We start from the raw sequence: 27894 nt of genomic DNA, 5'->3' as shown, positions 1-27894 counted from the left end.
AGCCTTCTCCTCCTTCTGCTTATCTCAGTGTCACATACTGCACAGCAGTAAATAAAGCGTTGTAATTTATTTTGCTATTGTTTTTTCTTTTGTTGTTTTGTATAATTCCAGTTATTTTCTCCTCTTCCTCTCCAGAATTGAGGACTACTGCAGGCATCAGTAGTCAGTGGTATGGGTGGGTTGACTACATCATAAGGTAGGGTTTTAAAACCATCCCCTGCTGCTTAGCCCTGGGCACATCTTTGACTCCTCAGGATGTTTTCTTACCTGGCCACTGCTCCCCCGGTTCATGACTTTCTATGCTGGCCATTTCCCCATACTTGTGTTTGTTAAGGCTCTGATTTTGGTGGCTGTACAAAGCTCGAGCATGGTTTGGTGTGTTTTGCCCATCACTACAGCCTCTGGGCTCCTCAGTGACCTTACACGGAACTCTACGAATACACCACCACCCCATCTTTCCTTTTCTTGTCTTGCTTCTGAAGCCCGGAGATATTGCAGTTGCACAAAGGCTCTATTGCAATGGAAATGATGCAATGCAGCAGCTTTAAGCACTTTTACAGCCCATGTAGGGGCTTAAATCCACAAGCAGGAGCTCCGCTGGCCTGGGAGGCTATGGAAGCTCCAGCAGCACCCAAAAAGCACAAATCACTTCTTATTCACCTGCTTAAGAGCTACGTTGCTGATTGCCACTGTGCAATGCAGTTCTAGCAAAGGCAGGCGGTGACTTAACCCACAAGCATCCAAAAACATCCCCAGAATCCTCATGTCTAAGGATACCATTTAACACACTAATTTTGTAAAGTCAGGAAATGTAAAAAACTGCTCTGAAGAGCTTTTAGAACATTTCATGTTTCTGCAGTGCTGCCTTAAACAGACTCACACCCAGTTCACCTCACCCAAGCACAGTCTTTCATCTCCAGGGGAATAAACCCGCTCTCCCCCAGCTAAAGCCACTCCAAACAAGTAGGCTTCACATACGCCCTACTAAAAAAAATAATAATAAAATAAAACTTACATTTAGCAAAGGCTCCGTCCACCCCTGTTCTTTAGTCTCCAAGGCGTTAAGCACAGAGCTATCTAGGTGCAGGAAGAGCACTCATTAAACAAAACAAAGAAAAGCCCCAGCCTGGGAAACACCAACCATTTGCAAAACGTGGCCTCAAAAATAGAGAGGGAGCTGTGCTCAATTTAAAGCCAAGGCAACATTATCATGGATAAGGTAGGGAAATTGGAGAAGAGCTCACTTGCTCACATACTTATGTGCAAACCACTTGCAGGAAGCAGCTTGTTTGTGAGGCTTTTAGACGGTAAGATCTCCAAACTAATAATGAGTAGTTGCTTGGCAAAGTGAGTTATTTCTGCTGAGGGACAGATGAGTATCCAGGCACCACTTGGTGCCATGGAAAATGGCTTGTGCAGCTCCTTGCTGTCTCCTCTGTGTGCACATTGGCTTAAGGATGAGACACATTCCTCCACTGCTTGAGGGATAAACCAGGGTAGATGTTCCCTTCTAAATCCAGATGTTTTAGGAAAAGATGTTATTGCCTTGCTGGGTGCAAGCTTGCTATCCCCCACTGGTGCCATATGCAAAATCTAAAACACAGCTTGATCTGCCTGCACGTTTTTTACCCAAGCAAGAAACCATGCAAATGCCTCTGTCAGCAGCCTGCAATTTGCTGCCCAGTTTGGTGCTTAGGACCAGCAGCCATGTTTCTGGGAAAGAGCAAGTCTTGAATCCGCCACTGGTGTCACTTGCACCTCGCTTTGTACAATGGGGAGACAGGGTCCAACCCCTTGGCCAGGGTGGGTGGAGGAGCTGAAACTGTAGAGGCTGCAAAAAGACCAACTCTGATGGTTTCGTTAACGATGAAGCTAGTTTTTCCTCCCAGATAACTGCGCTTTGTATGTGAGCAACATTGTTATGCTGGCCCAGGGGACTCTGCTGGGAAACCTATAGTCAAGGAGGTTCCTGTCCTCCTGAAAAACATAACAGGAAAAGTCAAGGTTTTCTCCATCAGACAATTACAAAGCCCTTTTCTTTGCTCTGAAAGGGCCGGAAACATGTGAAGGTATACATGGTTTCATGGGAAAAGGAAGGTGGGGGCTTGTTGGAATAGTCCAGTACATTCACACCAAGAATAGCGCTGGCTTCTTCACAGGGACCTGCAAGCATTAATTAGTTGTCACAAGTTTGCAATATTCTGTTTGTTTTTGCCAAGTAATAAATTCATCTGCTCTCCCTCATGTGGGTTTTCTTTCTTTTTTTTTTTTTTTTTTCCCATTGCAATCTCTTCTGGAACAAAGAAAGAAAATCCCCCAGTGGCCTGAACATTTCAATACACACATGCCCCTTCCACAGCCTGCTTTAGTCAAGATGTCAGGTTGCATTTCAATTCCTTGCATGGCAGCAGCACAAGAAAAAACAGCTAGTTCTTTCCAACATGAATGTGCAAAGGCATTGCCCCCTTTTTCCTAATGGGAAAACTGAGGAAGGGACATGGATGTGATCTCTCTCTGTTCTGCAGTGGTCTTTGGGGTAATGTTACCATCTTGGAGCAGGTAAGGGGATTTGAAGAAGTTGTAAAGGGTCTCCTGGAATGGGAAAGGGTTTGCTAAGGTGGGCTGAGATGACTTCTAACATTGTCCCCTCCTGCCAGGGCGCCCCTCCTCGGGTTTAGCCATATTCACAGCAATGCACTTCGGTGAAGGGGAGGGTTGGAACGCAAATGAAGGGGAGGGTTGGAAATACCATCACTAGCCAGCCTTCCCAGGCCCTGACAGGTTGCTCACCCATTCCTCTGCTGCAGTTTTAAGCAATGCTGCCATCGAGTGGTCCATGAGCATCCAGATACAAGAAGAGCGCTTTGCTGCACTGGACCCCACTGTGGTCTCTCAGGCAGCCCTGGCTCCCAGGGCTGCTGGAAATGCAGAAGCCCTGGTTGAAATATATCTCCCCATTCACCCATCCTAGTTTTAAAAAGCTCAGTCCCACTTAAACTACTTACCTGGTGTTAAGGACTAAAGATTTTCAGCATCATAGAATCACAGAATGGCTTGGGTTGGAAGGGACCTCAAAGATCATCTAGTTCCAACCCCAAGTCCTTTGTGCTTGCTCTTGCTTAAGAGCCGTGCATCCTCCCTTGACATGTACAGAGCTCTGTTGGGCAATTCAAACCCAATTTTTCCCAGTGTTTGGTGAGTTGCAGCTTTACCTGGGAGGGGTTCCTCAACTGGACATGTCCAACTCAGCGCTCCTCATCCACCAATTTTGGAGTCTGCATCCTGAAAATGCAAGCTGGGAGGATCCTTTAGCAAACCAGAAGGACGTGCTCAGCTTTCATAAGGGATTTTTCTCTTCATTGCATTGGTGCATCCCAAGGGAAAGACAGATCTTCTAGCAGGCAACAACACAATTGTTTTTTTGCCCATACTTGGCAATAATACAATACTGGATGAGTAAGTTAAAATCACCCTTCTGGTGGCTATCACAAACCTGGACTATAGGAGGGTGTGAATCTGTTTGCAGCTTAATTGGATTTCAACTACAAAAGACTCCTTTGCACAGAAGGCTTCGCCAGCCTGACAGAAGCTGTATTTACTTGCTTTGCAGCTGTATTAGGGAAGGGGCACAAAATGAAACATCCCGTTTGCACTGGGAGGAAGCTGTTAGTGCCCTTTCCTAGGCAGAAGTCAAGCGTTTGCTTTTCTCGTAGGGGATGCAAAGCATTCACCATCCACAGCATAGAACTGACCGGGCAAACACCGCAGCTGTAACATGGGAAAGGCTGCATGCAAGCTTTACGCCTCAAGGCACGTTTAAAACTCCGAGCGACTTTGTAGAGACGAACCGCAGCTCGCTTCAGGCGGGCTCGACCCCGACGCCCGTCAGCCCCTCAGCACGAACTCAAGAGCAGGGGGATTGAGGGAGCAAAGCAGCTGCAGAGAGGCTGCGAGAAGCCTGGGCGGAGCGGAGGGGGGGCCGGGGGAGGGCTCCGGGCTCCGGCTCCGGCTCCGCTCAGCGCTCGCTGGCGCCGCCCGCGCCGCCCATAAAAGCCGGGGCCGCGCCTCGGCTCCGCGGCAGCGGCTGCGGCCGGGGCGGGGGGAGCCGCGGCCCGGGAGGAGCCCCGCGTCGCCGGCCGAGCCCCTGCCGACCCCCGGGAGCTCGCGGAGGTAGCGGCTGCATGGCCGCTGTGCCCCGAAAGCGGCGTCGCCCTGCCGTGGCCGGCCGCCCCGCTGCAGCCGCACCCGGAGGCGGGAGGGAGCCGCAGCCTCCACCAGCTGCGCACCCCAAAGCAACCGCGCGCGGAGCCGGGAGGGTTCTCAACCCCAAAGTGGCTGCGCTATGAACCAGGAGGCGCTTGCACCCCAAACGTGCTGCATTCCCTGATCTGCGGTGGCCTAACCAGGACAGACCAGTGCCCCGAAGCATACTCGCACCCTGAGCTACTGCACCCTAAAGCAGGAGGGTGCTGTGCCTCAAGGCATCCCTGCGCCTGGGCTGGCGCACCACATCGCAATGGATAACGTTGTGCCGCTGGAAGCAGAGCTGAAGCACCAGTGGCTGTTCAACACCACCCTGAATGATTCTTCTACCAACCAGTTCATTCAGCCCCTGTGGCAGGTGGCTCTGTGGGCTGTTGCCTACGCCCTCATCGTGGTGGTGTCAGTGGTGGGGAACGTGGTGGTGATGTGGATCATCCTGGCTCACAAGAGGATGCGCACTGTCACCAACTACTTCTTGGTGAACCTGGCTTTTGCTGAAGCCTCCATGTCTGCCTTCAACACAGTGGTGAATTTCACCTACGCCATCCACAATGAGTGGTACTACGGTCTGATATACTGCAAGTTTCACAACTTCTTCCCCATTGCTGCTGTGTTTGCCAGCATCTACTCCATGACAGCCATCGCCCTGGACAGGTGAGCTCCGAGCATCAAACCCCAAACCCTCCCTGCACCCTGCAGGGTGCTGCTCTGCAGATCTGCCTCTACCTGGGTGCTGTGCTTAGCTCCGGCTGATCTCTGGCTGTAGAAGAACACTGCAGTTAAAATACAGCTCATTTTGGTAAGGGTGCTTGAAAAAAGCACTCTCCTCACCCTGTCTCTGGGGGGCTCAGGGAATTCTTTGTCTGCTCTGCAAAAGGAGCTCAAGAGAAGGCACGTTGGTAGTGTGTAATTGGGTGTGCGTTTGTAGCATTGCTCTGTCCTTTCCCTTCCCTTCCCAGCTTCTCTCCAGAGCTGTCCATTCTTTCCCCAACATTCTCATTTAAAAGCAAACTTGATATTTGGCACAAAAAGACATCACCTCGGGGCACTAAATACATGTGTTGAACTTGTGCTGCTGTACTGCAGGAGGTGTTTCCCATTGCTTGATCTTGGTTGCCTAAGGAGCCTCTGAGAGATGCTTGAGCTTGGGAAAGGCGTCTCAACTTGGCAGGTGTGTGTTGTTGCATTGCCTGTCATCATGTTCCCTCCCAGCTGCAGAATCTTGCAAAACTGCTTTGATTTTGTTACTGTGAGTCAAAGGGGAGGGAGATGCCATGGATTCACCTCATTTGGCTGTAGCCAGCATATTTAGTTGCTTTTCCTTTTACTGACACCTGTCTGGGTGCTACTGACGGGCTGGGGACTGCTGGTAGAGCGAGATCCCACTTGCAGTTTTACAGGATAGAAAGTTCAGCAGCACTTGGTAGGGTGCAGTGGCACAAGGGATGTTGCATTTGTCACCTCAAAGGGAAGGAGCAGAGGTTGACAGACATGAAGTAGCCATGCCAAGGCTTCCTCCAAGCATCTCTGGTATGCAACTCCCTCACTTCCTCCACCCAATCTCCCAATCTTGGATTTCATGGCTTTTTCATACTAGCACTAGTTATAAATTGATACATCCAAGCAGCTTTGCAATTCCCTCTTGAATACCAGCACAACACATTTTCCAGTGCAGCATATTTCCCCAAAGACAGCTCTGCTCTGCAATACCTCTTTTTGGTACTACTTTCCAGGGAGTAAAACACATTTCCGCTTTGGAGCGGGGGGGGGATTTGCACTACCATATGCCAGCACATTTTGAGCTGAAGTGTAAGTACTGCACAAGCTGGCACAGATATATCCCAGCAAGAAGCTACAGTGCTGCCTTAAGTCACACACTAACAGCTTGGAAAACGGAGCTTGAGATGGATGATGGTCGTTAAAAACAGGCTCAGGTTTTGTTTTGCTGTGGCGTGGTTATAAGCCTGTGAGCCTACCTCTCCCCAAAATCACTTGGACATAGCAAAGCTCTGGTACTGGAGATATGAGGAAAACAAAAGCAGTGATAAATAAAAAGAGGAATGCTACCAGAATGGCTCTGTTCCCACCTGATGGTGTTGCTGGCTCTGTTTCAGGACTGTCTGTTTTAAGGATGTTGGGGATCAGTGGGCAAATTCCCTTTCAGGTTAGGATGAATTAGGCAGATGATTTTTTCATTTTTATTATTTATTTATTTATTTTTATTTTCAGCTTGCCTTTAGCTTTCAGTCTGCATCCCTGAACAACTGCAAAAGCAAATATGACAAGGGAAGCTAGGGGACAATGAGGAAAATGGGGAGCAAAGGCAGGTCCAGGAGCCCAGGGCTGAATTCTGGGGGGAATTGGCATTTCCAGGTTTCTTCTTATATGTGCAATCCCTCAACAGAGGCTGGGTTTTCCCATGGGTGGACTGCAAAACTCATGCATGCAGGCCTGGCTCACCTGCCAAGTAGGAGCCAAAAGAAGCTGCAGCCTTGGTGTACAAATACTGTCCCATCTGCCTGCACAGAGCTCCCTCCTGCATTTCTTGGCCCCAGATTTTGAGGGAGGTGGGAAATTTGGGAATGGAGGCAGCAAAGCCTGTTTTCTGACCCTTAGGCATGGAGCATGCAGCATCTCTAAGTGCTGGAAAATGGCCTGTTTTCCTGTGCCTGAGACCTGACAATAGTAATTAAATGTGTTAGATGCAGGAACTTGTTCCAGGGACCCAAAAAGAAAAAAAAAAAAATAACATGGCAAGCAACATAAGTGGTGTGGTAACATGGAAAGCAAGTGCTTCACTTCAGTACTCTCTGTAAGAGCAACAGAGCCACGAAGGCTCAGCAAAATGAGTTATATGCACAGTATCTGAAATGACTGGGGTTCTGATTTTCACCAAAAAATAGAAATACAGAACTGAATGTGCTTTATGTTTCCCAAGGTGTATTAAGCCATCTATCACAGCAGCTGAATACGTAACCTGAAGGCTCAGAGGAGCATCAGGTGCAGATTGCTCACCTAAATCATCTCCACTTTTGCTTTCTGCAAGCAGTTTCCAGAATGTCCTCACCAGAAGGTACAAAATCACCTTTGAAAGACTCAGCACAGCTGTAACAGCATCTGTGAGAGAACAAGAAGGGAAGTGGGTTTGATTCTCCCAGTGGCTTTTTTGCAAGGCCTGCCATGGATTTGTGCAAGAAAAAGGCTTTTCCTTGAACCTAGGACTGCTGTTTTACCAGGACCTATTTCAGACTGGGCACAACCACTCAGGGAAAAAAAATAATATAAAATTAATTTTATACCAAGCACTATTCTGACCCCTGCAACAATGGCAGGAAATTCAGAAGTCAAGGTTGGCAGCTGGTATTGTCTGCTCAGGAAAAACCATGATGCTGCGTCTCAGCATCCTGCAGAACTGGAGGCCAGGCAGCTTGATTTGGCACTAGACAGTATGATACGTACTTTGCTGTCAAGCATATCAGTGCACTCAGGTCCTTGAGCAAAAGCAGTCCCACGGATGGGTTTGCCTTTGCCTGAGGTTTGAATAACCCAGGCTGTCTTCCTCAGCACATCCTTTATGTGCACCACAGGGACTTTATCTCCTTCTGCAGTACGTAAGAGGTGGGACTGGGCAGGGCCGGCTGGGTTGGCAGCTCCCCTTCTGTTGACTAACAAGGTGGCTTTTGCTAAATGTGTAGAGGGGACCCTCTCTTTGAACATCCAGCCCAGCACCGGCAGGTGGGCTGCCAAGAGGAGCTGTGCTTCAGTACCAGCCACTTCCAAAGCAGCTTGAACCCCTTCATGTGCTGCTTTTTCACTTGGAGGATAGCAGGCCTCAGCTCCTCTGTATCCCCAACTCCAAAACCCTAGGGGTCAACCTCAAGTCTCCTTCTGGCTTACTGCCAGCAGGTCCAGCTGGGGCCATTCTCTGCATTTGTGGCGTAGAGCACATTGTTTGCATCTCCTCCTGCCAGAACTGGCTCAAGGGCTACTGCATGAACAATCTCCCATTTAATTTGTTCAAAGGCTTGTTATTGCTCAGGGCCTCACTTAAAATCCTTCTTCTTCTGGGTCACTTCATAGACAGGGATTACAATCAGATGGTAATTTGGAATTACAAAAACCCACAACACCTAAAAAGCTTGTGTTTCCTTTTTGCTTTTGGTGGATACATAGCTGTTCTTTTGTTGATCACATCATGGGATCTGACCATGCCCATCATCCATTTTGTTCCTAAAAACTGGATCTCCTATGCAGGTCCCTTGACCTTACTTTGTTTTATGGCAAAACCATCTTTCAGAAGGACTTGGACTCTCTTACTTCACTTTTCGAAAAACTTTCTCTGCTGAGCTGCCCCTCAAAATAATGCCATCGATGTATTGCAGCTGCTCAGGAGCTTCCCCCTGTTCTGGTACAGTCTGGATCGCTCCATGGCAAATGGTAGGGCTGTTTCCACCCCTGGAACAGTTGATTCCAGGTGGACTGGACGCCCCTGCAAGTGAAAGCAAACTGGGGCCTGTACTCTGCTGCCAAAGGGATGGAGAAAAATGCATTAGCAATATTGGTTGTGGCATCCCATAGGGCTGCCTTTGACTCCAGTTTGTATGGAAGTTCTAGCATGTCTGGCATGGCAGCACTCAGCTGTGGCGTGACTTCATTCAAGTAACGATAGTCTCCCGTTAGTCTCCACTCTTCATTGGCCATATGGGAAGGATAAAGACTGAGTGAGTCTTGCTGATCACTCCTTGGCTCTCCAGTCAATGACTCAGCTTATGGATGGGAATCAGGGAGTCTCGGTGGGTGCGATATTGCCGCTGGTGCAGCATTGTGATAGCAGTCAGCATCTGCTGTTCTTCGAGCCTCAGCAACCCCACAACGTCTTCCTTGAAGGGATCCCTTTCCTTCACACCTGACAGGAGCCGCCTGCAGAGGCTGAGGGCTTGTGCCCCATTTCCAATGGCTTTCTCAGTGCCCCCTTCCCTAGAGAGGGATCCCAGCTGCTTGGCTTCCCTGACCTCTAATTCCAGGCTACCAGCCCTAAAATCCCAGCATTGCAGCAGCCAGGGGACAATGTGCTTGCCTGGACAATGGCTGGAAAGTCTTTGCATATATCGCAGCTCACCCAGGGATAGGGATTGGGTGGTTACTGCTGATTTTCTTTCTCTTCATCCTCCTGTTCCCTGTGATGGCCCTATGCTGGGGTAGCCTGCCTCATTGTCTTCTTCCTTCTCCCCTATTTGAGTAGGAGTTCCTTTCCTTTCTAAATGACCTGACTTCCTCATCCATTGTTTTGTTTTGCATATGGGGTGACTGACACTGGCACAGGGTGTTTCTCTGGCCCAGCCATGGGGCATGTCACAGGGGTTGGATTGGTGTTGATTACAGCTTGGTAAGTGTAGGCCAAGCCCCAGCGTGTTGCAGTGATTTGTGTCTCTTTGGAATTGTCAGGGTGATGACACACCTTTTTCAAGCATTTTGCCAGTTTTCTAGGATTCTGCGCTTGGTCAGGTGTGAAGTTCCAAAGCACTAGAGGTGCCTGCTACTATAGGTGCCTGCCCATATCCTCCCGCCCTCCCTGCCACTCGTAACTGTCCTGCCCCGGGCCAGATCTCTGGATGGCATTCTTACGTGGTTGTTTAACCTTAAACTAAACTTGAAATACATTCAGGAGATGTAACAATAGGAACATGCTGGTTTGAACATCCCAAGGATATTTAGAGTTTTGAAGAGCTATTGTAACTATCCTGGAGAAAAAGGGGAAGGTGAAAGAGAGGGAGAGGGAAGAAGTGGGGAAAAACGTCCTCTCTGTCCCCCTCATAGATTGGCTCCCTCAGTAGAAAAAGTGTAATTATTAGCAGTTTTCGAAAGGTGGTTTCTGAAGTATGAAGGTGATGGCAATGCTGAGTACCAATACCAAATTAGTTTCATGACCAGTAAACACCACACAGCCATTCGCTCACCTCCCCCATCACCCCCCCAGTGGGATGAGGGAGAGAGCTGGGAGGGGAAAAAAGTAAAAGCTCATGGGTTGAGATAAAGATGGTTTAATAGGACAGAAAAAGGAAGAGAAATAGTAATAATGATGATAATAACAGCAGAATGTACAAAGCATGTGATGCCCAGCACAATTGCTCACCACCTGCTGACCAGTGCCTAGCTCATCCTCAAGCAGTGGTCTTCCCCACCCCAGCCAGCCACCCCCTATTAATTGTCCCGCATGACATGGTCTGGTATGGAATATCCGTTTGGTAGTTTGGGCCAGCTGTCCTGGCTGTGTCCCCTCCCAGCTTCTTGTGCACCCCCATTCTTCTCACTGGCAGGGTGGTAGGAGAAGCAGAAAAGTCCTTACCTGAGTGTAAGCACTGCCCTGCAACAGCTAGAACATCACTGCATTATCAACATTATGTTGCTCCTAAATCCAAGACACGGCACATAGAATCATAGAATATCCTGAGTTGCAAGGGACCCATAAGGATCATCGAGTCCAACTCCTGGCACCACACAGGTCTACCCAAAATTTTAGACCATGTGACTACGTGCACAGTCCAAATGCTTCTTAAACTCTGACAAGCTTGGTGCTGTGACTACTTCACTGGGGAGCCTGTGCCAGTGTGCGACAACCCTCTCAGAGAAGAACCTCTTCCTGATATCCAGCCTGAACCTCCCCTGCCTCAGCTTGACACCATTCCCTCGGGTCCTATCGCTGGTGACTAAGGAGAATAGATCGGCGCCTGCCCCTCCACTCCCCCTTTTGAGGAAGCTGTAGACTGCGATGAGGTCTCCCCTCAGCCTCCTCTTTTCTGGGCTGAACAGGCCAAGTGACCTCAGCCACTCCTCATACATCTTCCGCTCTAGGCCCTTCACCATCTTAGTAGCCCACGTACCAGCTACTGGGAAGAAAACAAAACTCTGTCCCAGGAGAAACTAGGAAAAGTGCCCATGCTGAGTCCAAGCTAATTTGCTGCCACACATTGAGCAAATGAAAACAAACAAAAAAACCACCTCTGGACATCCCTAAGAGGCTGTTGAAATATCTATGGAGAATAGGAGGGAGCAACTTTAGACAAACAGTTCACGTTTTCTCTCTCCGTGGAACCCAGATTAATTTCGGAGCACCACCGTTTGCCTGCACTGTTAGCAAACTTCTGAAGGAGGAATGAGTTTCCTTGATGACAGATGACCAGGAATACAGCAGAAGGTTAGAATCCTGGATTGTCTGCAGAATCAGAAAAAAAATCATCTCTAGTCTCAAAGATTTAAGTGAGCATAAACAAAAACACTGCAGACAGAACATACAGTGCCTGGGAATGGACAATGAGAAGGGTGACAACCATGCCACGAAGTCAGAGTTCGGACAGGGCAGCAGTTGAGGTAGTTAATACAAAGCAATTTCCCTTCTTCTGCAAAGTGTCTTCACTCTAAACCAGCTATAAAAATGACATACAGTGGGACCAACCTCCTGTAGCTCCTCAGCCAAGTTGCTGCTTTTGCTCACTAAGATACCCCCCTCTCCTATGTTCACCAGCACTAATGCTGCCAGACCAGCAAGCAGGGCTAGGCAATCAAACTGGAATCTTATTTACATTCCCCTCCCTCTCCCCCCACTTTTTTTTCTTCTCCAAATGGCTTAAATTACATTAGGCATCTCAAGATCCATCAATTTGCCAGCAGGAGCCGCAGAGTAAGTATCAAATCTGCAAACCTTCATTCACCTCTGTGGCTATTAAAATTGCTAGCCTGCAGCTGAGACCTGTTAATATCTCCCCAACCCCATATTATTTGCAGCAGAAAAATTGGCTCGGAAAATTATTTACAGCTTGCAAGCTTGAACTCCCAGGTTGGATGAACCAGCTGAATACCAGGAATATATTCGCCAGCTCAGTGACCCAGTGCCTTCCCTAAGAGGCAATTAATGCAGAAAGAAACCCTCTGGAGAGGACAAATTACATCAGTGCACAGACAGATTAATTAGTCATTTACACCCTAATATAGCATGTGTTTTTTTTTTTTAATCTTGACTTAATGGTCTTCTGGGGGGTGCAGGGCAGAACTTTGATTTATGCCTGACAATGTGTAGTCTTGCTCTGCTGGGATGTAATTTGGAAGATGAAGAGCAAGGGGGAGTGAAGTGGGCCTGAAGGGGCAAGCTGGGGCCAGCCCTGCAGCAGCTGCCCTGTGCCATTTCCTACATGCCAGCTAGCAATAACAGAAGCAGCTTATTGCATTCTCAAAAAATCAAGCACAGTTGAACACTACAAAAACTCTACAAAGCCACTGGAGACCCAGCACAGGGCTGGCTTGAAGCCTTGATTTCCCAGCCGGGGCTAGAAAGCAGGGGGCTGGGGATGGACAAGGTTAGGGGTCACTCATCAAAGATGCTTTATGTCCCTGCTCCCAGACGTAGTCTCTGGTCTGACAGAATTAATTCCCCATTGCTCATTAGATATTAATTCAGCCTGTCAAAAAATAAATTACATCCTCCTTTGGAAAGAGGAGGGGGCTTAAAATCCCTGTGGCAATAAATGTGTAACTGATGAAACAGCAACAGTTTGAACAGTTTGGTGGCTGGGAGGTGTAGGAGACTCAGGTTTTAGACATGCCTCTGAGGTGATCACAGTGCTCATCTGCAGGGTGGGTGCTGGCACAAGCTACCATAGGAGTTTGAGGGCCTCGGGTAAGATATTTCACTTATTTGATAGATTTCTTAATGTATTCTTAACACTTCAGTGGTGCAGTGAGACTCACAAATGCAGTAAGTGCAACAGCTCTCATGGGTCATTAACCCTGTATTTCCCACCTTCATTCCCCAGCTATAAACCAGTGCCAGGACTAATCACTTTCTTTAGGCAGTAGTTAATGAGGTCCTACAGATGCTTCAAATAACAGCACCAGCACAAATTCTCCCAACAGGGTGCTTTGGGTCCTTCTCTTCCATCCTACCTGGGCACTATCAGCAAATGTGATGAATGCAGGAGGGAGCCTTATGCCTCCTTACTAGCCTTCTGCAAATAACTGGGGGTTGATCCTGTTTTGTCTGCATTTGGCTTTTCAAACCAAACATGGCCATGGCATTTGAATCATGAGGAGTGCTGTTCGGAAAGGCATGGGAGATCGCAAAGCTGCTGGCGTAATTCAGGTCACTGTTTGCCTGTGGCTAACTTGTCCTTTTTAATAGTGCTTGAAGGAAACATGGAATTGCTGTCAAAATGCAAAGCTGCTGTGCTGCATTGGTGCTGCGGGGAAATGCCTGTGAGAAACCTGCAGCCTCCTGCTTGATGAAGATACTTTCCAGAGTGTTGAGCATCACTTGGATCTGAGGACAGGCTAGCATCCTCAGACATCATCCAGATATGTGGCATTTGAGGCCAGAATGACAAGATGAGGCAGGTGGGCTGGGTTTTGCTGTCTAAACCTGCTGGAGGAGTGGCATTTTTGCATTCATGCTGTTGTGATGCAGTCCTCACATAAAGCATGGTTAGGCACCAGAGTGGGTTGCCCAGGGAGGTGGTGGAATTACCATCCCTGGGGATGTTTAAGGAAAGGTTGGATGTGGTGGTACTTAGAGGCATGTTTTAGTGGGCAATGTTGATGGTGGGGGCAGGGTTGGACCAGAAGATCTTGGAGGTCTTTTCCAACCTTAATGATTCCATGGTAAAAGCAGTTTTTTCTCACTGAGAAGTTTTTTTTGTTTCTAGGGTAAGAAGGACCTGTTCCATGCCCAGCAGGCAAAAATCTGATCTCAAGGCAATTGCTTTCAAGTATTTGACCCAATTCAGTCCAGGGCATCTACTTTGACTAGGCTGCATGCCCCTCTCTGGACTGACACTGCACTAAAACCCTCTTTATTCAGGATGGGAAACTGCTGGGCAGTAAAACACAGCATAAATTCTGCATCCCATGGGTTACTCATCTCTTATCTGTTGTATCCTTATTACTTAATGAAGAAGATAAGGAAACTCTGGGATGAAAAATGCCTCATAAATTTTTGCTATTATTTAATCACATCTCCTTGAGGGTGGAAAGAATTGTGTAATGTTAGTTATCCAGGCAGACTGCAGATTTCCAGATGCGATGAATAGTACATTTGAGGCAGTGTAGCCACCTATATATTTAATGACTGATACACTCAGAGTTACCCTGTACAACATTGTACTCAAATGCTATTGCATCATCATTGTAACAACCCCCCCTCCAAAATGCAATAAAATATTTAAACAACAGCAAATGGCATTGCCTATGTCATTGAGCAGAAAAAAGGAAAGTATCTGGCATAAAGTTGTGTCCTCTAGTGCCAGACCAATTAAATGGGGTGGATTTATTAAGCTGCTGACAAATGGAGCCATCAGCAGCCCCACTGCGGAGTGGTGGCCATTCTGGGGGAAAGGAGCAAGGGATGTGCTGCTGCACAGCATTGGGTCTCTCCTGCAATAAGCTGAGCAGCACTGGGCTTGCAAAACCTGCAGTTTTTTACTCGAATGCGGGGGACTCCCATCCAAAAGGTGAGCAACAGCAGGTCACTCTATCTTGAAGAGCAGGTCTTCCTGACCCAACACCTTCTGCAGCCTAATACAAGGCAAACACCCCTGTTCCTGGTGCTTCACACCATGCACCACCTGCAGAGCACCAGGAAATAAACCTTTCCCTAATGTATGAAATCTGCCCTTAAATCCTCAACTAAGAGCCCATTCCCCACGAAGAATTGGGACTTCAAGAGCCCATGGTGTTTCTTTACCTGCTGCATGCTGCAGTGGCGAGGGCAGGATACTCATACAAGAGTGTCCCCCCTCTTTCTTGCCTCCTGAGAATGATTGCTCCCCAGCAAGCTGCAACACCCAGTTCCTTTACAGTCAAGGAAACCACCCTCTCGGATGGTGGAGAAAGAAATCTCTCTCTCTAATAGGATACAGGGAGATGGACGAGGTGGGGCCACAGAGACACTTTGTGAGGAGAAATATGAGCTAATAAACCCATTAGCCTGCTTTTGAGAGCCCGCTTCTCACTGGTGTGGCTGGGACCTGTGAGGCCGAGCTGAGGAGGGCATAGCTCCCTGGCACTTAAGCTCTGATTGATGCCTTAAAGTCCAATGCTGAAAACCACCTGCCCACAACTGCACGTGGGGCCAAACGTCCACTAGCATCTTGCAGATACTCTGGGCGTTGCAGCTGCATTCCCAGAAAAGCACACACAGGAACACACAAACTTACAGGGTAGAGAAATGTGTAAAGTCTAACTCATCAGCAAGAAAATGAAAGTTATTTGAGATGGACAGACTCAGCACTGGAGGAAAGCAAAAGAAGCTGGTTTACTCCCCATATTGATGCTTTTCCACCCCAATATAAGCAAGCCAGTGACTGTCATCTGAGCTAAAGAGGCCACAAAATCATATTCTCTGCTCCCCCCTTCTCCACACTTTAATTTTGCATTAAATGTTCTTGTCAAGGAAAAGATAAAACCAAAAAGGAAACAGTTCCTAAAATGTTAGAACAATTTTCTGCTTAGTGATACAATTATCATATAATTCTACGATATCTTAATATGAAATAATGGTCTAATTATTTTCAGCATGTTTGTACATTTTCATCTATCTCCAGCATTTTTGTGGTCCATAATACCAGCTCATCCAAGGAGCCCAGACCCTTTTTATTATATTTTTTAATTCCCTGTCAAAGCCCCTGTCTGTGAGAACTGGCATTATTTCCATTTTTATTCCTGATAGACGGCTGAAGCCCAGAGCATCCCTGAGGACTATTTCAGATGTCACTTAGGACTGGCAGTTTGGGAATTGCTGCCAAAAAATAATATTTAGGGGCAGTTTTACCCAAAACACCACTAGTTCACTCCCTCCTGCTCCCTGACCTGGTCCTTGCCATGCTGGTGCATTTCTTTTCTTCCTTGGCTCTTCAGTGTGATAGTCTTACTAATTTTTCTGTCTCCTCACCATCAAGAGTGTAAGAGCAGGTAGCATTGCAGACAAATCGATGGCAGTTGGAAAGGTTTCTATGCAACGTGCTTGCGGTTTAGTCCATCATTTCAGCAATTATTTGGACATTTTATCACCTACAAGGGCTTGTGCAGCCATAAAGTGCTTTATACTGATGAGTAAAGTCCTCCAGAGTTCATAGGTAGAAATTAGGTCAGAGATGTAAGAGCATTTCTGGCTGGTTGCAATCAGGCGCTGGTTTGCTTTCCAGAGGTCGCAATTTCAGATGTTTTTCCAGGCAAATATTTCAGCAGAAATGGCCCAACTTTCTCAGAAATCCCTCATTTTCCACCTTTCACATTTTTGAACTTGAACTATTGGATTGAGCACAGCTGCAAACTTGGGTGCGATGACACCTTGCTTCTTGGGAGCAGACACAAAGGATAAAACACTTTGAACCCTGTGCTAAAACCCAACCAAACCTCATCCAGCTCTGACTGTGGTCCAATGAGGGGAAAATGGGCAATGTGGATGCAGAAACCAGGAGGCCTCATAGACCCTTAAGTGCATTGCTGGCCACTGTGTCAGAGCAGTGCTAACACCCGTTGCCTTCACTCTTCCTAATCAGCTTCCATTTCAGGTACCAAAACAGCCGGTGGAGATTACAGAGGGATAATTATCCGGTGAATTTTCAGCTGAACAAAGCTGATAAGGTTTGGTACCCCAGAGCAGAGGAAGAGCTGATGGCAGTGCCTCCTGCATATGTCAATATTAAGCCCTGAACCTTTGTCTCAGCAGATGGCCACACAAAAATGCAACACAGGGAGTACTTTTCATCTATGAAAAAATTAAAAGAAAAAGCTTACCATCATCTGAAAGGAGTTGGGGTGAGGAGAGAAATAGAGAAGGCTGCATATACCCTGGGTGGTAACACATGCAGAACAATGCAGTGTGTCGCCTTGTTATATGATAGCAGCTCTCTCTGAAGCTTGTCATGGGGGAGGAAAATAAATTTCCAACATGCTCACTTAATCCTTCCAGCACTGCTGTCAGCTTTGCAAAACCAGATTTGCAGAAGGATAAATTCAATCTGCCCTGTCACTGCTGGAGTCTGCCTCATGTATGACAACTAATGTTCAGGATGAAAGATCCCATAGGCCAGGCAGGCAAAGGTGACAGCTTGGATTGCCTCACCTGTGCCACTCCTGTATACTTATTTTCAGTTCTCCTGTTTATAATACTTGGCATTGTGATCTACCGTATAGATGCGATTTTGCTTGGGTGCAAAACTATTGGGTGCTGCCAAAGCAGGTGCTGCCAGATGGCAGCATTGCACGTGGCGTTGCGCAAATTGGTCTTTGCAGAAGCAGCTGGTTGCTGGTTGTGTTTTTCACTGTTTTTCAGCTTAAAGCCAATGAGTGTCTCAAATGGGACTCAAATCTCAAGGTGAGGTTGCTGAAAGAGAATTGGCTGGGAACCCCTCCCAGAAGGGATTCTTTGATGTTTTTTGTGTGGTGTGGGGGGCTGCCAGGGTGCGCAAAGGGGGTGTCAAAAGTACAACCCACACATGGGAGAGTTGAGACAGCAGCTGCAATGTAGGGACTTTCAAGCCTTGATTTTTCCTCTTCCCCCCCTTGCAGGTACATGGCTATCATCCACCCACTGCAACCCCGGCTCTCAGCCACTGCCACCAAGGTGGTCATTGGTGTCATCTGGCTCCTGGCATTCCTGCTGGCCTTCCCCCAGGGTTACTACTCAGTGATGGAGAGTCTGCCAGGCCGGCTGGTGTGTCTGGTGGCATGGCCAGAGCACAGCACCGATGTGTATGGAAAAACGTGAGTTGGACTTTCCCAGCAGCAGTGACAAGTCAATGTATAAAAATATATTAAAAAAAAAAAAAAAAGAAGTGGGAAGGGTGGGAAGGGCTGAAGGACCCCTGTGATGAAGAAATCTTCTCCCTACCCTAGGTAAAGCTGGTGCTACCTGGTAGACAGTAGCAAAATCTCCATCCATGACGTCTTGGGGTGTATTAAGGTTTATTTAAATTTAAATTTAACTTAATTTAATTTAATTTAATTAATTTAAACGTTGCCTCATGCTCTGCCACACTTCCAGCACTTCTGGGATGCTAATCCTTGAGTAAAAGGATTTACTCGTGTAAAACTGCTGAGATGCAATATTTTGGCTGTGGGATGTAGTCTTCATTGCCCCTGGAGGCTTAGTCACACACACAGACATGGCTCTCTTTTTTGCAGCACTTTTTCTGCAACCTATGTCTCTAAAGGCTTCCCGGAGGTGCGAGTTATTCCTGCAAGAAGCGAACAGGGTTTTGTCAGGTGTATCTTGGCCAGACAATAACAGAGAAATCTGTTTTGGGATGTGCTGAGTCCAAATGCCCCCAAAATCACTAAGCTACTTAAAAAACAAGCTCTGAAAACAGGCTCTACACAGTGTCAGCCCAGGCTGGAAGGTGAGTGTTTGGCTAGGAGGGCTCAGCAAGCACCTTTCCTACACGATAATGTACCACCTAATTAAATCTGGCATTTCCAATGGGTCTGGGCAACCCCCCTGGACTGCCAGCATGCAGTCCTTCATGGTTTGCTCTTTGAAGTCTGTGAGTCATGCAGTGAGTTAAATGTCATGAGTTACGGAAAAAGAAGAAAGAAAAAAAAGAAAAAAGGCATTTGTGATCTCCAGTTCCATGGACCAATGAAATAGTGTTGTGAAATTGTACTGGAGCCAAAGCAGGGGACACACATGCATGAAGAGGTGTTCAAAGCCAACCTGAGCCTGGCAAAGGTCTCTCTGCAAGGCAGGAAATAAGCTAGGGCTGGCCCAGCTGACCTCCAGAGGTGTCTTCATCCTTAGTTATTCTGGACCAGTGCAAGAAACTCAGCTCATGTGGCCAGGATGGGGCTGAGCCCTCAGGTTCCCCAGACTGAAGCAGTGACCAGTGCAAGCTCAGGGCAACACTTTGACAGATCATTTGCTGTTCAGCCATACGACATGGTTTAGTGGGTGATATTGGTGGCAGGGGGATGGTTGGAGCAGATGATCTCGAACGTCTTTTCCAACCTTTATGATTCTATGACAGGACCATCACCTTTTCAAGAGCTAATTTGGGAGAAAAATGCCGCTATTAACCCATGAATAATTTGCTGCTGGAATCTGGGTGCCACTTCAAAGCCTGAGCATCCCATGCTCTTTGGTGAGCTGGAGGCCCTGCAGGCAGTTGAGGGCAGCCAGGAAAGCAGATGCTAAGCTTAATCTTTTTAACAAAGTCTGAATATTTGGTGGGGACGGAAAATAATTTGCAGCTCAGGCTGAGCACAGCAGAGGCTCTCCAGACCATACAAACTCACACAGCGCAGAGCACAAGATGTTATTTTATTGCCCCAAAATAACTCTGCAGAGATGAGTGTTTGGGCCACTGTCAAACACCCTTCCTGCTTGCATGGCCTTGGTGCAGTTATTTAAGGAAGCAGACAGTAGCAGGAGGTGCCGTATCTGCAACAGGAGCTGGAAACTCAGCTACATTTGATTCTGCAGCTGCTGGCTGCTGCTAACTACTGATTCCCTCTCCCACTTTTGATTTTGAAATGGATGTCTGATCTATTCCGATCTCATTAGTTGCCATTTTGGTTTGTTAAAAGAAGGGGAAAAGCTGCTCCACTTGCCGTCCTCTGTGGCAAATAAGAGCCTGCAGCAACCATCTGGGCTTTGCAAGGCAAAAGGAGATGCCCTCTCCTCTCATGCCCCTGTCCCTTACTTCCTCTGGGCTCCTCCATCCTGTACGAGACCCTAAATCCTCACACTGAAGACTTTTACATTGCAAAATCCAGGCTTTTCTCAGTGGTCTGATACTGCAGTCCTTGAAGACAGAATAACAAATGGATGGTTTTCAGCACCTGAAGTACTAAAACCAAACCAAACCAAACAAACAAAAACCACAAAAACAAACAAACAAAAAAAACCACAGCAGAATGCTTTGGAAATCTCTCTCCCCACCATGCCCACGTAGCTCTGAAAGTGAGGGTACCTCTTGCTTGCATTATTTTAATGGCTCTTCTGGTTGCTCTGGGGCTTTTCTGCATCGCCCTCAAGAGTTTGCTTCTGGTTTAAGACCCTGCTTTGCACGGGAAGAACAAAAGCCTCATTGTGGAGCCACAGAGACGCCTCTTTAATTAGCAAAATAGAAAACAGCCCTACAAAATCCAGCTGAAATGCAATTAGTGCTGGGTGGAGAGGAGGCCAAATGAGATTGCAGGTACAATACAAGGAGGAGATGGCATGGCAGCATGGGTCCGGGGCCAACCCCATCCCTGCCAGAGCAGCAGGAGTTTCATCAGGCATGAAGAGCCTGACCCATTCACTACACTTCGGAGGGATTATTTAATCATAGCTCTTAGGACAGCAAGCGAGTGCAAGGCTACAGAGCCTGGACTGCCTTGAACACATGCAGCACCTTGCATTTGAAATGGGCACATACCCCACTTAGCACTGCTGTAGCTCCCTGAAAATTCTTGCAAGTACCCTAAAACTGTTGGAAAACTGCAGCGCTATCACTTGTCTTTCTGCAGGGAAGAGAGGTTTTTGCAAGCATTGATGGTAGGAAGGAACTTGCAAGGTCAGACCAGCCATTCCCTTCCTGTTTGTTAAAAACAACATTTAAAGCTTTTTTTTTTTTTTTTTTTTAAGCAGTTACTATTTAATACAAATCCTTCCCTGAACCCCCCGTAATCCCAATGGCTATTGCAACCTTTCATGGTTCCCACTGACTTCATAGCAAAACAACCCCAAATCTGTGCTAACTATTTAGTTCAGACTCTTATTTGATTTTATGCTTACTTATCCACGTTATAAAAAGTATGCAAAGATCCTGCCCTTTCCATGAGTCTGGAAAACTAACACAGCTGATGAATTCACAGGAAGGTTTTTAAAACGCTCTATGACAGGGAAGGGTTTAGGTATAATAATACCACATAAAATTTGTGTGTGACCCAGTGCCTGGCATCCAAGGACCCTAACTCATTGCCTTTCTCAACTATATGCACCAGGTTTATGAAAATATTTCTGTCACCCAGTTCTGTCTTCCTTGTGTGCTGACAGTCAGTCTCACTGCACCTGCGAATCCTCCCTTCAAGATGCTACCAGGCTCACAAGTCCAAATGAACCAGTTGGATTGACACTGGGAAGAAATACAGCATGGACCAGTGCTACAATGGATGCAAAGTCTATTTCTACCATATTGTCTTTATGAACCTTACATTGATCTTTTGCTAGCAGGACGTTCCCACAGCTCATGCTGTGGCTTTCTCTAGGTGAAAGCATGAGCTCGTGCAGCCCTGCTCTGAGCTTTGGCTTTGCAATTATAAACTAGAAAAAAAAAAAGAAAAAAAAAGAAAAAAAAAGAAAAAAAAAAGAAAAAAAAAGATAACTGTCGTGTCTTTTGCACACAGCTGTTCAAGCTCTTCACAGCTGTGTTTTTGGCAGAGGGGACCAGGATTATGCCTTCTGCTGCCTGAGCCTGGCCAAACCTACAGTGGATCAGGATTCAGGCAAGGTGCATCCAAGACTCAGCATTTGCCATTCAGGGAAATCCTGCATCTCTCTTCAGCTTAATGTTAGCATTCTTTAAATGTTAAAAAACAAAACAAAACAAAAATTGAACAGGACTGCTAGATGAAAGGTCTGATAAGAGTGAGCTTTCATCTTTAGGATAAATTGGGGTGTAAGTAGAGTACAAGTGATAGTAGAGCCACATCAGCTAAGGTGTCCTTGCTATACAAAGGTAATACAAGTCCTATCTATCCCATCTCGGGAGGGTGCCAGCATGCCAAAAGCCAGTAGTGAAGGCTTGGAGGAGATTGGGATGAAACTAGGGAGTTCTTCCTAACCCCAAGCTCTGCAGTCAACTTCTCTGCAGGAATTGTGCCAAATTCCCTCTGCCCCTGTGAAACTCTGCTTCCAAGATTGGTTTGCAAGAAAAAAACTGAATAGGTAGAGGACACACTCAACATCCTTCACTTTTTCTAGGTATCACTTCTGCATGACCGTCCTGATCTACTTTTTGCCGCTCCTGGTGATAGGGTGCGCCTACACTGTGGTCAGCATCACCCTCTGGGCAAGCGAGATACCTGGTGACTCCTCAGACCGCTACCATGAGCAGGTCTCGGCTAAGCGGAAGGTAAGGAGCTTCAGGCACATTAGGAGCTCAGTCCCAAGTAACCACAGCCAAAAAGAGTTTATCAAAGTGGAAACAGGTCACAGTTCGTTTAATTGTTTTTGCTAATGGTGCGGGACGTGTCCTGCATATGTGTGTCCTCCATGACCATGCATGGTTTAGTCAAGGTGTTGGCCATGTGTTCCTCACTGGAAAGGTCTCCAAGGCAAGACCCTGGCCCCTCTTGGAGTGTGACACCCCACCTCTGGGGTGTCAACAGATGACTTTGCTTCCCTGCCCTCTCTTCTCACAGGTGGTGAAGATGATGATTATCGTGGTGTGCACATTCGCACTCTGCTGGCTACCCTACCACATCTACTTCACCCTGCAGTATTTCAACCGCGAGTGGTACCTGCAGAAGTTCATTCAGCAGGTCTACCTGGCTATCATGTGGCTGGCCATGAGCTCCACCATGTACAACCCCATCATCTATTGCTGCCTCAATGACAGGTGGGTTTGAATGACTTGCAGCAGCATCTCAGCACAGCAGGGTGCGGAGAGGATGGAAACACAGAGGAGTCTGATGGAGGAGACTTTGAATGGAGAGATTTTCCAGGATAGCTCTGTTCCATACTCTGCTAGGGGCTGCTTGTATTGTGGGGATAATACAAGACTTACCTTAATAAGTCTTTCCTAAAGGCCCTGCAGGATATGAGGCATGTATCAAGACAGCCCTCACACTTAACTGAGATTTATCAGTGTTTTTTTTTCACCACTTAGTGGAAAGTAGCATTTTTTTCATTGTTTTGCAGTGCTTAGCTCTGGCCTCACACATATAATGGTGTCCTTTCCCCATCCGTACATTCCTCACCTCTGCCTTTCCCCATCTCTTCTGCCCTGGCAGGTTTCGTGTAGGCTTCAAGCATGTATTTCGATGGTGCCCATTTGTCAGCGCTGGTGAGTACGAGGGCCTGGAAATGAAGTCAGCCAGGTACCTGCAGACACAGAGCAGCATGTACAAGGTCAGCCGGATAGAGACCACCGTATCCTTAGCGGTTGGTGCAGCTGAGGAGGAGCTGGAGGAGAGCAACAAAGCCAAACGTCTCTCTGTAGACATGACCTCCAATGGCTCCTCCCGCAGTGACTCCAAAACTGTCTCCGAAAGCTTCAGCTTCTACTCCAACACACTCACCTAATCAGTTCCCAGGCTCCATCAGGCACCCATGAGAGTCCTGCCATACACTTTCCCTCACTGGGATGCTCCAGCGCTTGATCCAACCAGCATCATCACCCCGTTTTGCAGCGTGCCAGCTTTTCTGTGTTGTTTTATCACCTCTTGCTGTGCTGTTCACTCACCTGCTGCCCTCGGGTGAACCTGAGGGCAAAAGCTTTGGACTGGTCTCATGTGCTCCATTATGGCTCATGTCCAAATGTAAAGAAGGGTTTTCTGGCCTCCACCTTGCTTGCTGCCTGTCCAACCTGCCATGTGCTGGGTGGGTGGGTAGGATGCAGAAATGGAACATAGATGGGGGTTTCTCCTAAACCATAAGTACAATGCTGGCAGGCATTTCCTTGCTCTGTGCAAGGCAGCAGGTGTCTCCCAGTGCATTCAGCCTCCACAGAAAAATGAACCAGTATTTCCTGTTCCTACCTTTAATTTAATTCTGTCATTCGTGGTTGAGTATCCATAGGGGTATTCAATACAAAAATCCAGCAAAAATGCTGTTTTCATCTTCAGGAGTTTGTATATCCAAGGTGTACCCTCAGCCACTCAGTGCTTTGTCTCAGAGCCTGGTGTTTTTGCACCAGTCTCAGATCATCTCCAGTACCTGCATTCCTCTGCATGATGCTATTCTGCTGAACGCCACTCCATGACACAGCTTTGCATCAAAACAGGGCACTTGAAAGGGATTCAGAACTAAGCCAGACTTTGGTTGCCACTAATCAACCATATGTGCCAAAATCAATCACTGTGATTTCCTAAAAGGCCCAAGGAGGTGTGCCTTGCATAGATTTTGGAAGCCTGTGGCGGTCTAGAGAAGAATTGACTGAATGTACTGAAAAGTTTTTCACAGCTTGGAAATGTCTAGAGCCAACCAGAAAGGGGCACAACATAAAAAGTTTGAAGAGTGACATGATTTTTTTTACTCAAAGGAGGGTTGAAATGATTCACTTTCACTTCCTTGGATTTTTTTTTTCTTTAAATCAGGAAAAAATTTATTTTTTCCTCCCCCTACCTTGTGCATAAAACATTAAGTTTATGATGTGTAACTAGGATATATTTCATGTTTTAGTCTTGTTAAGATGGTGCAATATTTCACTGGAGCTGTTCACACCAAGGGCTCCTTTGGCCAGTAAATGTATGTATGAAGATACACTCAAGGGGGGGTGGGGTGGGGTGGGGTGGGGTGGGTGGAATTAAATTAAATGAGAAGTTGGCAAACTTGGTTTGTTGGGAACTAACCCACAAGTTTGAGGGCTGTTACATTGACTGCTCCTTCCTGCTCAGGAGCTGCTGGTATAATCTTGCACTTTTTGGTGCAGAAATCAGACTCCTAAGGTGTGTTAACTGCAAAACAGAAATGATGCAAGAATGCGTGACTGATTTGTACAGAGCAAGGAAATGGCTCATTCATTTTAAAGTAGCCCAACATCAGACCCTGCTGAGAACACAGCAATTTTTGGGAGTAAAGCAGAGATATAGAGAATAAAGCAGAGATTTGGAGCTTTTCAACAATTCAGCCTCCAAACTGTCTCTTGGAAGATACAGTTATTAATAAATACCAAGCTTGAGTAGTTTTTGGAGATAAAATACACATAGTCAAGCAATGTCACCAGCAGAAATTAAATGAATGGAGCTGCAAAGGATTGACAGGAATCACCATGTTCACCTTTACCCTAAATCCTCACAAGGGCCACTGTGAGGAACAGCTCTTCCAGCCACTTCCATGCTCTTTCCGACCACTGCAACTATGCAGCATTACAAACTGCTGTGTGTTTTGTGCATGTGCTGGAATATGCTTTATTTATTTTTTTTTCCAGCTTAAACTTCCACTTCTGGCTGATGTTGTTGCCTTAAGACACATTCCCTTGCCACTGCCTCCTGTAACCCTGTGACTTAGAACAGGGGAAAGGCACAGGACTGCCTGGGGATTTGGTTTTGCAAAGAACGCAAGCCCCAGGTAGCAGTGATCAGAGGTATGGGTGATGCCAAGGGTTTTAACTCAAGGGTTGAACTATAAAGCTTTTCCACAAACACCACAGGAGCTGTACTGCCAATACGAGTAGGTGCTACAAACCTGAGCCAAACTCTGATTTTCTCCCAGCTGCTAACCCAAACTCAAAGTCAAGGCAAAACCAAATGTCTTGAAGTGCACTAGAGAGCCAAGTAAGGCAAGCAGAGATCTGGTCTATACATGCCATCCACGCACACACAAGTTTGTATCAGCCTGGGAGGCTACAGAAGTCAGCATTCAGATATAATATAATATGTAGAAGAATAACCATTTTGCCCTTTTCTCTTCCATGTCTGATGTCCCAAGGATGCAGTGATCATGAGATGTGCAGAGAAATGATAACTGTCTTCTCACAAGCAATGCACAGCTTGAAACATGGGAAAAAAACCAAGTGTGCACACATAGACCTCAATTTAAGTTGACAGTACACAGCCTGAAATGCTTCTTGTGCATCCTGTAAAGTATCTCTTGAAAAAAAGTGGGCAAAATTCCCACCTGTAATAAACAGTGCCATTGACCACAGTGGAGCCAGCCTGGTGGGAACATGTCCAGGGGATGCTTTTACCAGATGGAGGCCAATGCAGGAAAACCAAAATGCTCTGGGTAAATGGGTACAACATGTCCAAGCCAAGAGTTTTTCCCCCCCTTCAAATGCCAAGTTGTTTTATTGGTGAGGGCAGGAACAGGGATGAGTATTTTCACATCTAGGATCTAGTCCAACCTGCGGGATGGGATGTTTGGGCCAGGTCTGTGTTCATGCTTATGAGATGCATCAGGAACACGCTTATGACATGCTCGTTACACCAACCTTGGGATGTTCTCTCTGCGCAAAAGTCACAGAAAAGTCTTATGAATACTGAAAAGCCCAGAAAGAGACAGCCCTGCCTGGACTTGGGGGTGGGATATCTACGCATATCATGAGCCAAGTCTCTTCAATATTTCCAGCTTTCCCTTCAAAGAGGCCAGCTATAATACAGAGACTTTTGCTATTTTATTAAGCTTGTTTTTCTGTTTTGCTTTCAGATCTTTGATTAGAAATTCAATTGCAAAGCCAGAGAGTTTCTTTGTCTCTTTCCTGACTCTCTGAAATGCAAAATAACAGCATCTGGAGAGAATCACTCACCAGGTCTGCACACATCCTCTGCTATCTCCTACTTGGAGGCATACAGATAATTCCTGCCATCATTAAGGGGAACTGCAAAAAACCAGTTACAGTGCACTCCAAGCCAAAACCATTGCAGAAGGGAGTTCTGAAAGCCATTACCTTCCCCCTCCCTGCTTCCCCTTCCACCCCATCCCCCAGGATTGAAATAAACTCAGGTTTCCTTTCTTGCCTCCTTACATACCTTGATGTCTACTCAATTGCTCCAAAATACATCACTAACACAATGTTCCCTGTGTAACCATTTCTATCCCACCAGCCTGAAATAAAAAACAGCAAAGGCCATGCTAGATTCTGCTTGCCAGAAAAATTAGACAGCTTTTGAAATGTGGAAGTCAAAGCAAAGCAGCTGATATAAATCCTTGTTGTTCATAGTGCTTGCAACAGGATACACAGCAGACAAGCAAAAGGCTGCCCATCCACTACTTATCTTTCTTAGTATTTTTATTTTGCCATCCCTCAAGGGATGCAGTCACTGCTTGGCCTATCCAACCACACCACATCTGCCAATGGGTAGCGACTGGGATGGAAGCACAGCGTCTGCTATTTGCTGTGTATTTATGCAGGGTGTTATGTAACTTTTTTAAGTTTCCTGTGCCCTAGCCTGAGCACCCCTGAAAGACCACACAGCCAAAGTACCCAGCACAAGAGCTCCTACCTTTTGCCTGCTATTAAAAATAATAATTACCCCCCTCCCAATAAAAAGAAAACAAACAAACAACAAAAACAAAACAAAACCAAAAACACACCTTTCAGGCTTCAGGAATCTGTTAATAATCTGCTAATTGGGCAATCACCAACCACATGAAGTTTAACAAGAGCAAGTGCTGGATTCTGCACCTGGGACGGGGCAACCCTGGCTATGCATACAGACTGGGGGACGGGAGGCTGGAGAGCAGCCCCACGGAGAGACATGGGGGTTCTGGTTAATAGCAAGCTGAACAAGCCAGCAGTGTGCCCTGGCAGCCAGGAGGGCCAACTGTATCCTGGGGTGCATCAAGCACGGCATTGCTATTCGGTCGAGGGAAGTGATTGTCCCGCACTGCTCTGGTGCAGCCTCACCTTGAGCACTGTGTGCAGTTCTGGGCAGCACAGTACAAAAAGGATGTGAAACTATTGGGGAGTGTCCAGAGGAGGGCGACGAAGATGGTGA

General features: G+C 46.9%; 1 protein-coding gene across 2 annotated transcripts; it reads left to right on the top strand.

Annotated features, from left to right (window-relative positions):
* Nucleotides 1-4077: 4077 nt before the first annotated feature.
* On the top strand, nucleotides 4078-26101 carry TACR1 (tachykinin receptor 1). Of its 2 annotated transcripts, XM_048055058.2 has the most exons (5): nucleotides 4080-4917; nucleotides 17821-18015; nucleotides 22217-22367; nucleotides 22657-22853; nucleotides 23248-26101. In XM_048055058.2, exons 1-5 carry the CDS (start codon nucleotides 4517-4519, stop codon nucleotides 23537-23539), a joined length of 1236 nt encoding a protein of 411 aa, XP_047911015.1. In that variant the 5' UTR covers nucleotides 4080-4516; the 3' UTR covers nucleotides 23540-26101. The 2 variants fall into 2 exon arrangements, with proteins under 2 accessions (XP_047911017.1, XP_047911015.1); XM_048055060.2 differs by lacking the exon at nucleotides 17821-18015 and having other exon boundaries at nucleotides 4078-4917.
* The last annotated feature ends 1793 nt before the right edge of the window (nucleotides 26102-27894 follow it).

This window comes from Anser cygnoides, chromosome 26 (genome assembly GCF_040182565.1).
Source record: "Anser cygnoides isolate HZ-2024a breed goose chromosome 26, Taihu_goose_T2T_genome, whole genome shotgun sequence".
Taxonomy (NCBI): Eukaryota; Metazoa; Chordata; class Aves; order Anseriformes; family Anatidae; genus Anser; species Anser cygnoides.
The sequence above is the reverse complement of the archived record's forward strand: the minus strand, read 5'-3'. Positions and strand labels throughout refer to the sequence as shown.